The sequence below is a fragment of the Poeciliopsis prolifica genome, unplaced genomic scaffold, assembly GCF_027474105.1.
Source record: "Poeciliopsis prolifica strain line A6 unplaced genomic scaffold, Auburn_PproV2 SCAFFOLD156, whole genome shotgun sequence".
In the NCBI taxonomy this organism is placed as follows: domain Eukaryota; kingdom Metazoa; phylum Chordata; class Actinopteri; order Cyprinodontiformes; family Poeciliidae; genus Poeciliopsis; species Poeciliopsis prolifica.
Window position 1 is genome coordinate 288,561 of NW_026562531.1, and position 14,851 is coordinate 303,411.

General features: G+C 49.6%; 1 protein-coding gene across 1 annotated transcript; it reads left to right on the plus strand.

The window, feature by feature from the left end:
• Nucleotides 1–1,304: 1,304 nt before the first annotated feature.
• On the plus strand, nucleotides 1,305–13,766 carry LOC129356103 (echinoderm microtubule-associated protein-like 4). The gene is given in 19 exon segments (XM_055025715.1): nucleotides 1,305–1,526; nucleotides 1,976–2,099; nucleotides 2,230–2,379; nucleotides 2,454–2,523; nucleotides 5,312–5,324; nucleotides 5,327–5,421; nucleotides 5,499–5,594; nucleotides 5,705–5,839; nucleotides 6,096–6,231; nucleotides 6,414–6,571; nucleotides 6,632–6,757; nucleotides 9,089–9,220; nucleotides 9,290–9,357; nucleotides 9,448–9,536; nucleotides 9,615–9,712; nucleotides 9,899–9,986; nucleotides 10,089–10,187; nucleotides 10,260–10,390; nucleotides 10,456–13,766. Coding segments are annotated over 19 exon segments (2,226 nt in total). The 5' UTR covers nucleotides 1,305–1,495; the 3' UTR covers nucleotides 10,843–13,766.
• Nucleotides 13,767–14,851: the final 1,085 nt, after the last annotated feature.

Consider the following 14,851-nt stretch of genomic DNA (forward strand, 5'->3'; position numbering starts at 1 on the left):
GACCACCTTAAGCCTTTCAGACCACCTTAACCCTTTCAGACCACCTTAAGCCTTTCAGACCACCTTAAGCCTTTCAGACCGTCTTAAGCCTTTCAGACCACCTTAAGCCTTTCAGACCGTCTTAACCCTTTCAGACCACCTTAACCCTTTCAGACCGTCTTAAGCCTTTCAGACCACCTTAAGCCTTTCAGACACCTTAACCCTTCAGACACCTTAACCTTTCAGACCACCTTAACCCTTTCAGACCGTCTTAACCTTTCAGACCACCTTAAGCCTTTCAGACCCACTTAACCCTTTCAGACCACTTAACCCTTTCAGACCACCTTAAGCCTTTCAGACCACCTTAACCCTTTCAGACCACCTTTTTCAGACCACCTTAAGCCTTTCAGACCGTCTTAAGCCTTTCAGACCACCTTTCAGGACCTCTTAGCCTTTCAACCCTTAACCTTTCAGACCACCTTAACCCTTTCAGACCGTCTTAAGCCTTTCAGACCACTTAAGCCTTCAGACCACCTTACCCTTTCAGACCACCTTAAGCTTTCAGACCACCTTAAACCCTTTCAGACCGTCTTAAGCCTTTCAGACCACCTTAAGCTTTCAGACCACCTTAAGCCTTCAGACCACCTTAACCTTTCAGACCGCCTAACCCTTTCAGACCGCCTTAAGCATATTCCTCCAGGATCGTCTCTGATTCTTTCTTCACTGCTGAAATGAGTCGAAGCTGTTTGAAATGAAAGGTTTTACTCCTCACCGTGATGCTACCTTGCTTCTGACTCCTCCCCTCTGACTCCTCCCCCTCCGGGTTCTGAGTGGCCTCCTGGTGCTTGGATGTTTATGAAGCAGAAAATCTCTCTGTTGTTTCTGAGTAAAAGCTTTGACATTTCAACTTCAGAGACTCCATACATCATCCAAAATGATGATGAACTTGATGAGAGTTTTGTGATTCCTGCTACTCACTGTGTGTGTGTGTGTGTGCGTGTGTGTGTGTGTGGTCTCTCCCAGGTCCCAGCGTAAAGCGGTCTCAGGAATGGAACGATCCCAGAGCAGCAACTGGGACTCAGCAGAGAGAACGGAACAAGCTGGTGAAGGCGGCATCTACCTCCAAGCTGCTGGCTAAAGTGGTGAGAACGCAGAGAAGTACGAAACACACACACACACACACCACACACACACACACACTCTTGGATTTAATGACCCAAACCCCCAGCTGAGATCTCTTGAGAAGCTGTGAGTGTCCTGGTCCGATTAGGGAGGAGAGTGATGAGTGTTTTCTGCTCTTCCAGGCACAAAGATCCGGTGTCAGCCAAGGTAGGTTCTCCCTCCTCGCTAAACACACCATACCCATCTCATCCTCATCATCACTGTCTACCAACCAGTAGGACTCCAGACCCTCAGATGTTTTCTGGCTTGTGGTCTGTCAGACGCCATGTTGTTGTTGTTGTTGTTGAGTGACCATGTGACCATGTGACCATGTCTCTGTCTCACACCAGCCAAAATGTCGACCCGAGAGAAAAACAGCCTTGCTGGTAAGTTCAGCTGAAGCCTGCTAGCTGGCTAACAAAGTGTAACACTTCCTGTTTCTGAACCAATCACATCCTTCTGTGTGCTTCCATTGTCTGGCTGACTCATCCACCTGCTGATGTCACTGTTTGGCCCCGCCTCTTCCTTGTTTATAGTGTTGATCTGCAAGAGCAAACTAAAGCGCCTGATTGGAGCCTGAAACTTTTTTAAAGCTTCACAGCGAATCAGATTGGTTCCTTGTGTTCAAATCGGGCCAATCACAGGCCTTCACCAACCTCCCTCCAACCTGCCCCTCACCTGTAACCAATCCTTACCTGCTTCTCACCTGCTCTACGTCTGGAGTTGGATTCTGTCAGCAGAACCTTCGGACTCCTGCTGGAGGTTCTGGTCTGACCGGTTCTGTTGCAGCAATGGCCCGTCTGACCCGGCACCTCGGTTCTGTTTGATGTTTCAGAGGGAAACTCTATCAAGATGTTCATGCGAGGTCGACCAATCACCATGTTCATCCCTTCAGACGTGGAGAACTATGACGACGTCCGGGCCGAGCTTCCTCCAGAACGACTCAAGCTGGAATGGGTGTATCCTTCCAACCAGGTGGAGAACCAGAACGGCCAGTTAGACTAATAGAGCCCAGATGGAGCCCAGGAGAACCTCAGGCGGTCCAGTAGAACCCCAGGTGCGGTTCTGGTGCTCCTTAACCCTCTGCAGGTATGGGTACCGCGGTCGGGACTGCCGGGCCAACGTCTACCTGCTTCCCACTGGAGAGATCGTCTACTTCATCGCGTCCGTGGCGGTTCTGTTCAGCTACGAGGAACGGACCCAGAGGCATTACCTCGGACACACCGACTGCATCAAGTGGTGAGGAACGCTCGGCGCCGCTTCCTGCTCCGCCATTGGCTGCTGCTGTAGGTGATGTCGTTCTCTGTCCGCAGTCTGGCCATCCATCCGGACAAGATTCGGATCGCCACTGGACAGATTGCCGGAGTGGACAAAGACGGACGCGTGAGCAGAACCGGTTCCGATCCCAGAATGGGAAGGTTCTGTTGGGGGAACCAGCAGATTTTAGTTCTCAGCACGATAGCTTTATATATGCACTGATGTCATAGTTAATTTGAAAAAGAAACTTTAATCCGATTACTAATTACTCCTTGAAAAATTAACTTAGATTACTGACTACTTGATTCAATAATCTAATTACATTTTTTTAGTAACTTTTTAGTTACTTTCAGCATCTGCTGACAACAACCTTCCTCCAATCAATGTAAAATTACAGTTTTACCAATACTTGTGTTATCGCCATTTATTTTATAAACATCAACAATTTTTCCTAAACATTGTTGATGTTGAACCATTAAACAATCTGAAACTGAAGAATTAATCGTTTAACAAAAACACCTTGAGTAATTTTTGCATGTTTTTCTTTGTTCCACAATAGTCTGTAAAACTCTAGATAGGAGTTTAGAGCCCCTTGCAGCCCCCTCTGTGTTACGGCCCTGCTGCAGCTCCTCCTGCGGCTCCACCAATCAGATGGCTGCACAGATTAGTGACACTAATCTTAACATTAATGATTATAATGACGTTCAGTTGCGTAACTTTATGATCATATTAGTCTTGATGATTAAAGTTTCCTACATGACCTGTGACGACATTCACAGCTCATATAAATATTATTCATACATATTTATATTACCTGGATATTAACGAAGACATTTGGACGGATCATCAGGGAAATGATGGACAGGGAGAGTCCGACTGAAACTACTGGATGTCAGTCAAATTCTGGGGTTGATTGTGTCTCTGCTTATTTCAAAAGCAAGTCCAGGAAAGGGTTGGGGTTATTAAATTGCAAGTGACTTTAGAAAAAAACAATGTAATAATCGGACTTGATGACAGAAACATGTCACAGTCAAATACAGGTTGAATCACAACTTCCAGATAGCATGGCTGGCTGGTGAATGCCGGTTCTGATTTGTTTTTTCTGACTGAGCTGAGGAATTCTGCAGAACACAGGGAGGGGCAGAGGACATGGATTATTTTTTCATAAATGATCTCATGTTTGGACATGTTGAAAGTTTGAATATGTGAAATCCCACCAGTAGCTGCGGTTGAACAGCGGGAGCAGAACCGGCGTCTCACTCTGCAGCTCCAACACTTGAATGATTGTTGGGTTAGTTCAGCTTTCTGACCGAGATGCTAATCGCTGAGTGTTGTAGCTGCGCTGCTCTCCCTGCTGTCTGCATCCGGATGTCTTTTGTTCCTGCGTTGAGCCTCGATGGAACCAAATCAATCTAGTTCTTGTTTTACAAATATCACATTAGATTCGTTGTGTTGATGCATTTTGATGAGCTTCACCCGGAGGTCAGGATTTTTTGCTGCACAGCGAGAAGGAAACAGGAGACCAGCTGGAGGCTGAGAAGGAGAGGACAGGTGATCGGTTTAGTGATCACCGATCAGACACTTTTTCACGGAAATCAGCCCATTATGATGGTATATATAAAAAACAAATTCCTTTTAAAAATTCCCTTCTTACCCACCGCGGGTGGTTCTGATCCTCTGAGCCTCTACCATAGGTATATATATATAGATATATAGATATAGATCTATATATATATAGATATATATAGATCTATAGATCTATATATAGATATATATATAGATCTATAGATCTATATATATCCTCTGAGCCTCTACCATAGGTTATATATATATAGATATATAGATAGATCTATATATATATAGATATATATAGATCTATATATATCCTCTGAGCCTCTACCATAGGTTATATATCTATAGATCTATATCTATATATCTATATATATATAGATCTATATACATAGATCTATATATCCTCTACCAGAGGCCTGGGAGCTTGAGGGTCCTGCAGTATCTTGGCTGTGCCAAGGACTGCACATTTCTGGACTGAGATGTCTGATGTTCCTGGGATCTGTTGTAGCCACTGCTCCAGTTTGGGGGTTACTGCCCGAGGGCCCCGATGACCACAGGCACCACTGTGGTCTTCACCTTCCAGGTCCTCTCCAGTTCCTCCCTGAGGCCCTGGTATTTCTCCAGTTTCTCGTGCTCCTTTTCCTGATGTTGCAATCACTTGGTATTGCTACATCTACCACAACGGCTTTCCTCTGATGTTTATCCACTACGACAATGTCTGGTTGGTTCGCCATTACCATTTTGTCTGTCTGGATCTGGAAGTCCCACAGGATCTTAGCTCTGGTGTTCTCCACCACCTTTGGGGGTGTTTCCCACTTTGATCTCGGGGTTTCCAGTCCATATTCTGCACAGATGTTTCTGTACACTATGCCTGCCACTTGGTTATGTCGTTCCATGTACGCTTTCCCTGCCAGTATCTTGCACCCTGCTGTGATGTGCTGGACTGTCTCAGGGGCCTCCTTGCACAACCTACACCTTGGGTCTTGTCTGGTGTGGTAGATCTGGGCCTCTATTGCTCTGGTGTTTAGGGCCTGTTCCTGGGCGGCCAGGATGAGGGCTGTGCTGTCCTTGAGTCCAGCTTTTTCCAGCCATTGGTAGGATTTACTGATATCAGCCACTTGGGTTATTTGCTGGTGGTACATCCATGTAGGGGCTTGTCCTCCCATGATGGTATCTCTGGCACCTCAACCTCCGTTCCCTGTTGTCTGAGACATTCACAGAGCACATGTACATGTATGAACAGAACTGTGTGAACGGTTGTCCTTCTGTGTTCTGACTGAAATCTGGTTGGGACCCTGACCGCTAAAGTTGAAACCTGACTGGTTCTGTGCGGCCGTTTCAGGCGCTGCAGCCTCATGTCGGGTTTGGGACAGCATCAGCCTTTCCACTCTGCAAGTCATCGGTTTGGGAACCTTTGAACGTGGCGTCGGGTCTCTGGCGTTCTCCAGAGCGGTGAGTGTCCATCAGGAGGCGGCCATGATGCACATTCTGGTTCTGTAGAACCTTCCTAACGGGTCTCCGTGTTTCAGGACTCGGGTCAGCACCTGAGCGTTATCGATGACTGCAACGACCACATGTTGACGGTTTGGGACTGGCAGAAGAAGTCCAAGATCGCAGAGATCAAGGTGAGCCGGTTCTGACCGGGTTCTGCAACCGGTACTAGCTGGGGTGTTCTGGTACCTGGTTCTGACAGGTCTGGACCCGGTTCTAAGTGGTACATCTCGTCTCCTTACAGACAACCACCGATGTGGTTCTGGCCGTGGAGTTCCACCCGACTGACCCAAACACGATCGTTACCTGTGGGAAGTTCCACATCTTCTTCTGGGCCTGGAACGGGAACTCCCTGCTGCGCAAACAGGGACTCTTCGGGGTGAGCACAACCCAACAGAACCTTTTGGACCGCCCACCATATTACTGGCTAAAGGGATTCTGCATACATTTGCATGCATCTGCAGCTCCTGGCTCCCAGTAGAGCCAGGAGCACCCAGTAGACGTACCAACAGGTACCTGGGACCAACAGGTACCTGGGACCAACTGGTACCTGGGACCAACTGTTTGGTTCAGAAGGACAGAGCCTTGTTCTCTGCGGCAGGTCAGTGATCCAACATTTCCTTTTCTGTGGTCAGAGTCACGACCGGCCCAAGTTCATCCAGTGCCTGACCTTCCGGAGCAACGGCGACATCGTGACTGGAGACTCGGCCGGACAGCTGCTGGTCTGGACCCGGAACTCTGCCGAAGCGCCCACTGGCAAGGCACCACAAGGTGGGAGGGGGACGTCATCAAACCTGAGCTTCACCTTGACGAGGTCCAAGTGTCGGCTCAAATGCTCACTGCTCTGTGTGTGTGTGTGTGTGTGTGTGTGTGTGTGTGTGTGTGTGTGTGTGTGTGTGTGTGTGTGTGTGTGTGTGTGTGTGTTGTGTGTGTGTGTGTGTGTGTGTGTGAAGCCTTCCAGATGAGGACCGACCTGCGGCCAATCGAAGCTCATGAAAAAGGAGTTTTCTGCATGTGCGACATGCGGAGCGGCTCGCTGCTGACCGGAGGAGGAAAAGACCGCAGGATTGTCCTGTGGGACCAACAGCTGCAGCTGGACCGCGACATCGAGGTCTGACGCACACGCACACACACACACACAGAGACGGACCCTAACCTAACGTGTTCTCAGGTCCCGGATCAGTACGGGAACATCCGCGCGCTGGCGGAGGGAAAGGGAGACGAGTTCCTGGTTGGGACGTCCAGGAACTTCATCCTTAGAGGGACCTTCAACGACGGCTTCCAGGTGGAGGTCCAGGTGAGGTCACATGACATCACAGAGGTACATGCAGTGCATTCAATGTCTCCCTCTCTCTGCGGTGCATTCAGGGTCTCTCTGCGATGCGTTTAGTGTCTCTGCGATGCGTTTAGGGTCTCTCTGCGGTGCGTTTAGTGTCTCTGCGATGCGTTTAGGGTCTCTCTGCGGTGCATTCGGGGTCTCTCCCTCTCTGCGGTGAGTTTAGTGTCTCTGCGGTGCATTCAGGGTCTCCCTTTCTGCGATGCGCTTTGGGTCTCTGCGGTGCATTCAGGCTCTCTCCCTCTCTGCGGTGAGTTTAGTGTCTCTGTGGTGCATTCAGGGTCTCTCCCTTTCTGCGATGCGTTAGGGTCTCTCTGTGGTGCATTCAGGGTCTCTCCCTCTCTGCGATGCGTTATGGTCTCTCTGTGGTGCATTCAGGGTCTCTCCCTCTATGCGATGCGTTAGGGTCTCTCTGCGGTGCATTCAGGCTCTCTCCCTCTCTGCGGTGCGTTTAGTGTCTCTGTGGTGCATTCAGGGTCTCTCCCTCTCTGCGGTGCGTTTAGTGTCTCTGTGGTGCATTCAGGGTCTCTCCCTCTCTGCGGTGAGTTTAGTGTCTCTGCGGTGCATTCAGGGTCTCTCCCTCTCTCTGCGGTGCATTCAGGGTCTCTCCCTCTCTCTGCGGTGCATTCAGGGTCTCTCTGCGGTGCATTCAGGGTCTCTCTGTGGTGCATTCAGGGTCTCTCCCTCTCTGCGATGCGTTTAGGGTCTCTGCGGTGCATTCAGGGTCTCTCCCTCTCTGCGGTGCGTTTAGTGTCTCTGCGGTGCATTCAGGGTCTCTCCCTCTCTCTGCGGTGCATTCAGGGTCTCTCTGCGGTGCATTCAGGTTCTCTCTGCGGTGCATTCAGGGTCTCTCCCTCTCTGCGGTGCGCTTAGGGTCTCTGCGGTGCATTCAGGGTCTCTCCCTTTCTGCGGTGCGCTTAGGGTCTCTGCGGTGCATTCAGGGTCTCTCCCTTTCTGCAATGCGCTTTGGGTCTCTCTGTGGTGCATTCAGGGTCTCTCCCTCTCTGCGATGCGTTAGGGTCTCTCTGTGGTGCATTCAGGGTCTCTCCCTCTATGCGGTGCGCTTAGGGTCTCTGCGGTGCATTCAGGCTCTCTCCCTCTCTGTGGTGCGTTTAGTGTCTCTGTGGTGCATTCAAGGTCTCTCCTCTTTGCGGTGAGTTTAGTGTCTCTGCGGTGCATTCAGGGTCTCTCCCTCTCTCTGTGGTGCATTCAGGGTCTCTCCCTCTCTGCGATGCGTTAGGGTCTCTCTGTGGTGCATTCAGGGTCTCTCCCTCTCTGCGATGCGTTTAGGGTCTCTGCGGTGCATTCAGGGTCTCTCCCTCTCTGCGGTGCGTTTAGTGTCTCTGCGGTGCATTCAGGGTCTCTCCCTCTCTCTGTGGTGCATTCAGGGTCTCTCCCTCTCTGCGATGCGTTTAGGGTCTCTGCGGTGCATTCAGGGTCTCTCCCTCTCTCTGCGGTGCATTCAGGGTCTCTCTGCGGTGCATTCAGGTTCTCTCTGCGGTGCATTCAGGGTCTCTCCCTCTCTGCGGTGCGCTTAGGGTCTCTGCGGTGCATTCAGGTCTCTCCCTTTCTGCGGTGCGCTTAGGGTCTCTGCGGTGCATTCAGGGTCTCTCCCTTTCTGCAATGCGCTTTGGGTCTCTCTGTGGTGCATTCAGGGTCTCTCCCTCTCTGCGATGCGTTAGGGTCTCTCTGTGGTGCATTCACGGTCTCTCCCTCTATGCGGTGCGCTTAGGGTCTCTGCGGTGCATTCAGGCTCTCTCCCTCTCTGTGGTGCGTTTAGTGTCTCTGTGGTGCATTCAAGGTCTCTCCCTCTTTGCGGTGAGTTTAGTGTCTCTGCGGTGCATTCAGGGTCTCTCCCTCTCTCTGCGGTGCATTCAGGGTCTCTCCCTCTCTCTGCGGTGCATTCGGGGTCTCTCCCTCTCTCTGCGGTGCATTCAGGGTCTCTCCCTCTCTGCGGTGCATTCAGGTTCTCTCTGCGGTGCATTCAGGGTCTCTCCCTCTCTGCGGTGCATTCAGGGTCTCCCTCTCTCTGCGGTGCATTCAGGGTCTCTCCCTCTCTGCGGTGCATTCAGGTTCTCTCTGCGGTGCATTCAGGGTCTCTCCCTCTCTCTGCGGTGCATTCATGGTCTCTCCCTCTCTGCGGTGCGCTTAGGGTCTCTGCGGTGCATTCAGGGTCTCTCCCTCTCTCTGCGGTGCATTCAGGGTCTCTCCCTCTCTCTGCGGTGCATTCAGGGTCTCTCCCTCTCTCTGCGGTGCATTCAGGGTCTCTCCCTCTCTCTGCGGTGCGTTCAGGGACACACGGACGAGCTGTGGGGTCTGGCCACCCACCCCAGCAGGGAGCAGTTCCTGACCTGCGCCCAGGACCAGACGGTTTGTCTCTGGAACTCTCTGGATCACAGCCTGCAGTGGAGCCGCACTCTGGAGGTGAGGGGCGGGGCTTGTGACTGGGGCCTGCTGATTGGTTGGAGGACTGACGGTGCGTTGCTCCTGCAGGAACACGGACACTGTGCGGAGTTCCATCCCACTGGAGCCGTAGTTGTCATAGGAACGCACTCGGGAAGGTCAGCGGTGTCATCGCTGCGTCTGGTTCTGATTGGTTGTACCCGCCTCCCTCTCCTCTGATTGGTCGCTCTGCTCTTACATGTCTCCAGGTGGTTTGTTCTGGACGCCGAGAGCAAAGATCTGGTCGGGATCCACTCGGACGGCAACGAGCAGCTGTCGGTTCTGCGTTTCTCAGTTGGTGGGTGGAGTCTGCTGTAACCGTGGCGATGTGAAAGGAATGTGGTTCCCATCATGCCTCTCTCCCTCCGTCCTGCAGATGGCAGCATGCTGGCCGTGGGGTCGCATGATAACTTCATCTACCTGTACAGCGTGTGGGAGCAGGGCCGCAGGTACAGCCGCTACGGGAAATGCTCGGTGAGTTCCTATTGGTCGGCTCCCTGCCCCCTGATTGGTTCATAGGTCAGAGAGCAGAACCACAGCCACGCTTGGTTCCGTCCAATCAAAACCCAGGTTTTCAGGACCAGAACCTGAAAACCTGGTTCTGGGACATTTGCAAGGGGAATCTTGCAGATGTCCTGATTCCCCTGAATGTCTCTCCAGGGTCATTCCAGCTACATCACACACCTGGACTGGTCACCTGACAACAAGTTCATCATGTCCAACTCTGGGGACTATGAGATCCTTTACTGTGAGTAGACACAGATAGCCCAATGAAGTACACCCATAGTTCCCCCATAGTTCCCAGAGTTCTCCACTAGTTCCCCCATAATACTCCTGTGTGTATTTCCAGGGGACATCCAGAACGGCTGCCAGCTGATCCGGAACCGGTCCGAGTGCAAAGACATCGAATGGGCCACCTACACCTGCGTTCTGGGATACCATGTGTTCGGTCAGTGCTCTGCTGGGGCCGGGGTCGGTTCCGATGGTTCTGAAGGTTCTGATGGAAGCTGCTGTGTTCCAGGTGTCTGGCCCGAAGGTTCTGATGGTACAGACATCAATGCTCTGGTGAGGTCCCACAACAGGAAGGTGATCGCGCTGGCGGACGACTTCTGCAAGGTTCACCTGTTCGCCTACCCCTGCTCCAGATTCAAGGTGGGTCCAGAACCAGAACCGGAACAAGCCGGCACGTTCCGACAGACTAACCGTTGTCTCCGCAGGCGCCCAGCCACAAGTACAGCGCCCACAGCAGTCACGTGACCAACGTCAGCTTCCTGCACAGCGACAGCCACCTGATCTCCACGGGCGGGAAGGACACCAGCGTCATGCAGTGGCGTCTCGTCAGGAAGCTGGTCGACGCCCCCAAGCCCGCCGCGCGCCGACCCAACACGGCCGGTGACCCGGCGGGCGACGCGGCCGCCACGCAGTCTCTGGCTGGACCCGACCCGGTCGGCGCCGGAAACCCGGACCCATCGAGCCGGGTCGCCGCAGAAGGAACCCCGCCTCCCTCGGACAGCACGCTGAGCCTGAAGGACAGCCTGGAGACGAGCGACGACACGGCGACGCCGAGCGACGAGGGCCTGCCTCCCCTCACTCCCCCCTCCTAGAGGGGCGGGGCCTCTTCCAGGTCAGGTGTCTCTGTTGTTGCTCCTGACACCAGCGGGGTCACCGACCGCCAAGCACCTGTTCGCACCCGAACATTTCAGGACCGCTGTCAGGAATTCGACGGGAAACCCACAGAAACTGTCCGGACGTCTGCAGACGTCGGCCGTCTTCCCAGAAACACTCCAGAATCTGATTCAGAACCTTCCAGGTCTCCTCCAATCCGCCACAGGAAGTCACCTGATCTGCCCTCTCTGGACAGGTGAACACTAGAGCTGCACCGATGGCACATTTCTGTCCGATCCTTAATAAACCGATTGTTTTTGTCTGAAACGTCGACAAATATAGAAAGTCGCTGAGTTGATAACGGGGGCGACTATTGCAAATACCTGGGTGGGCGGGGCTAACCAGGTGGGCGGGGCTAACTTCACTGCAGAGGAAATGAGGACAGTGGTTGATTTTTAGACCTTTCAGAGAAAAATAAGATCGGCTTCACAAATATCGGCCAATCGCTGATCTTTGAAACTTAGGAAATCTGTGCTAATAAATCGGTGCACCCTTATTTGTTTTTTTAAACATATTTATTGAATTTTATAACATAAAACAAGTGGCAGTGATACATTTGACATAGGATTCACATTGAACAACTCAGTCCCCAAAGTAAACAAACTTAAATAATAAAGAAACAGCAGCAAAAAGCAACTCAACAGCATGTATATCAGAAAACAGAAATAGCGGAAAAAGAAACATTGCAGCAATCTGCACTGTTCATTTCCTTTGTAGTGTTTCAGAAACTGCGACTGTGTTTCTTCAAATTTGGCTCCCTTTCCTCTGACAATATGAGAGAGACGCTCCAGAGCCACACATGATGTCATCTCCTTCACCCACATGTGCTTTGAAGATATGTCCATTTTTTTGACATAAATATTAATTCAAAGTCAGTCAATTTTAACTGTCTGGAGCTAAATACACAGTTCTCTGGATAAATACGTAAAACACACATTCACTACAACAATCTTTGATTAAAGTTTGTGTCACTGAATTGCTGTAATTCTCCCAGACACAGTGAAGAAGAAAGACTTACTGCAGTCCTCATCAACCTTCAATACCTTCACTGCTATTGAACGACTTTCATCCTAGTTTCGATTGACTGCTTTTGGCCTTTTAACCCTCCTCTTGTCTTCGGGTCATTTTGACCCGAAGACAACAGGAGGTTGTTCTTATTTTTTTCGTCAAGTTCACATTTGAATTGCTGCAGCAGAAAATTCCATCTGAGTTGTGAACACTGTAGGTCTGATTCAGGACTGTTAGATTTCAAGTTGCTGTATGCAGTTGCAATTAAAAAAATGTTTTATAAGGGCTTGTCCTCGGGTCATGTCAACCCGAGGGCAACAGGAGGGGGGGGAAATTTGAAAAGATATCAGTTTTACGGAGATCAGTGATGCCATTCCATACTGTTTGCCTGTCCAGCTGTAATTTCCTTAGTCTTCCGGTCAGTCTGACCTGAGGCCTGGGTTTGGTTATCTTTATTTCTTTTGTAAAGTTCACATTTGAATTGCTTGAGCCTAAACTTCCCCTGAGTTGTGCACACCGTAGTTCTGATGCAGGACTGTTAGATTAAAGTTTCTGTATGCAGCTGCAATTGAAAAACAAATTTTTTAAGGGCTTGTCCTCGGTCGACATGAGCAGAGGACAACAGGAGGGTTAAGCACAGTCCACCCTTGGTTAATACCTGACACTCCTGTGATGTCAACATTTTTCTGTCCAAAGATCATCATGGCACCTGTTATCCTCCCGTCTGCCACCGGGGGCAGCAGGGAGCTGAAGGGGAGGAATTTCTTAAACAAGAGAATCATTTTTCCCAAACAAACAGTTTGATTTTCCTCCGGTGAGAAGAGTTGACCTCAAAGTTAAACAGGAAGTCTTTTGTTTTACAGGAAGTTTGTGAATCAGAGGAAACCTGGAAGATTTCAATTTTGTTTCAAAACAACCATCTACAGCTTTTTAGTTAAAATAGTGAAAATCAATTTCATTTAAATCTGTGAATTAAAATATCACTGAAGGATGCAAACAGCTGCAGGCTTTTATTCTGAAAAGCCACAGATGACATTCAGTTTCAGTCTAAATGAATACAACAGAGAAAAGGAACATTCTGTTAAAAATTATGTCCATGTTTAAAGCGGTTCTGACCCATCAGGTTCTAGATCCACTGGTTTGTGTTTCAGAAGCTTCACACTGTTGCCAACAGAAAACCAACAGCATGAAACAGGAAGTGATTGTTTGGCGAGGTGACCTTCAGGTTAAAACTGTGACAGAGAACCAATCAGAGTGAACCCTCCCGCTTTGCTGAAAATCCCATTTCATCTTGAGAAGAATTGATCAAAGTGAGCCCTCTCTGTTCATAAAGGATCTGTGTTGTTTGTATATGCTGCAGACGTCTGTGTGTATATTTGTGCTCAACACTAGAGGGCAGCACTTCAGTCACATTCAGCTCACATCTCTTATCCAATCAGGCGACGGCAAAGGGGTGGGCCTGTGCTCTGATTGGTTGCTCTCAGTGACTCACTGCTGGGCTTTTGTCTGTTCTGGACCATTTCACTTCAGGCCTTTGTTGAATGTGTCGATGATGTCATTCAGGGGCGGGGCCTTAGGGGTGAGGGGGGGGGGGTTGATGCTGCCTTTTTATTACTGACTCATCTTTTCTATGTTTGCCTCTAAAGGGCTTCTGTGGAGTTCAGGGACTCACCTGGATGTTCAGGTTGGGGGCGGGGTCACGTGAAGGGGGCGGGGTTTGTGTTCATTGATCCTCATTGATTTTTATGTGACTGTTTTGAGCCAATCGTCTTCTCTCATGCATTCCTGTCAGAGGGCAGACTGTACTGAAGATTTCAACACAAAATGCAAATAAACGTTGTTATGATGACGACCACTCAGCTTCTTCCTTGTCTGGTCAGTGACGCTGTGATGACGTCAGAAACAGGAAATACCATCTGTACTCTTAGATTACTGCTCATCATCGGTTCTGGTTCTGGTTCTGGTCAGTTCTGCGGTTTCCATGTCCAAAAGGTCCAGCCGAGTTCTGAAACGGTTCTGTTGGGCTGAACGGACCCGGTGTTACAGAAAAATGTGTGCCAGGAGGCGATGGTGTCCAAATCAATACTGATGCAGCTGGAGTTGTATTACCGTCACACTGATGGAGACAATATATTTGTTTATGAGGCGGAACAATGACCATCGAATCGAATCGCTGTGGAATATGGAAACCAGCTGGTTGTTTAGTAAATCGGCAACTGATTAAGAAATGGATCACACTGGTCGCAGGTTGTTCTGGCCAGAATAATCGCTCTATTGCGATTCCCTGCGGTCACAGAAAATTAACACTCAGATTTTTCTGTAACAAGCCACCAACTGGTAATGAGTGGAACACGACAAAACAAAAGTTTCTTTATGTGACTTATCTGGGGGTTATAAAGATCTCTCTAAAAAGAATTTTGTACCACTTCTTGAAAATACTAAATTAGAATTTCAAAGGTGGAACAATCTGCCGCTATCGTTAATAGGCCGTGTCAGTTCTATAAAAATGAACATATTGCCTAAGTTCCTTTATTTATTTCAGTCTATTCCAGGTTGTATCCCAAAGGAATTCTTTGTGACACTAGATAAACATGTCTCTGCTTTTATTTGGAATAATAAGTCTCGCAGAATACGTAAAGATTTCATGCAGAGGCCTAGACCTATGGGTGGATTGGCTTTACCAAATTTCCAGTCTTATTACTGGGCTGCAAATATACGAAACATGCTATATTGGTTTAGTGAAGCCAACCCCATCTTGGCTTCAGATTGAGTCGTCTAATTGTGGCTAGGCTAGCTTACCTGCTTTGTTGACATCTGCTCTCCCTTTAGAGATATGTACCTATAAGTGCAACCCTATAATATATAACTCCCTTAGAGTCTGGGTGCAGTGTAGGAAAAAATTGGGGTTACACTTGATGTCAATTAATACTCCTATCTGTT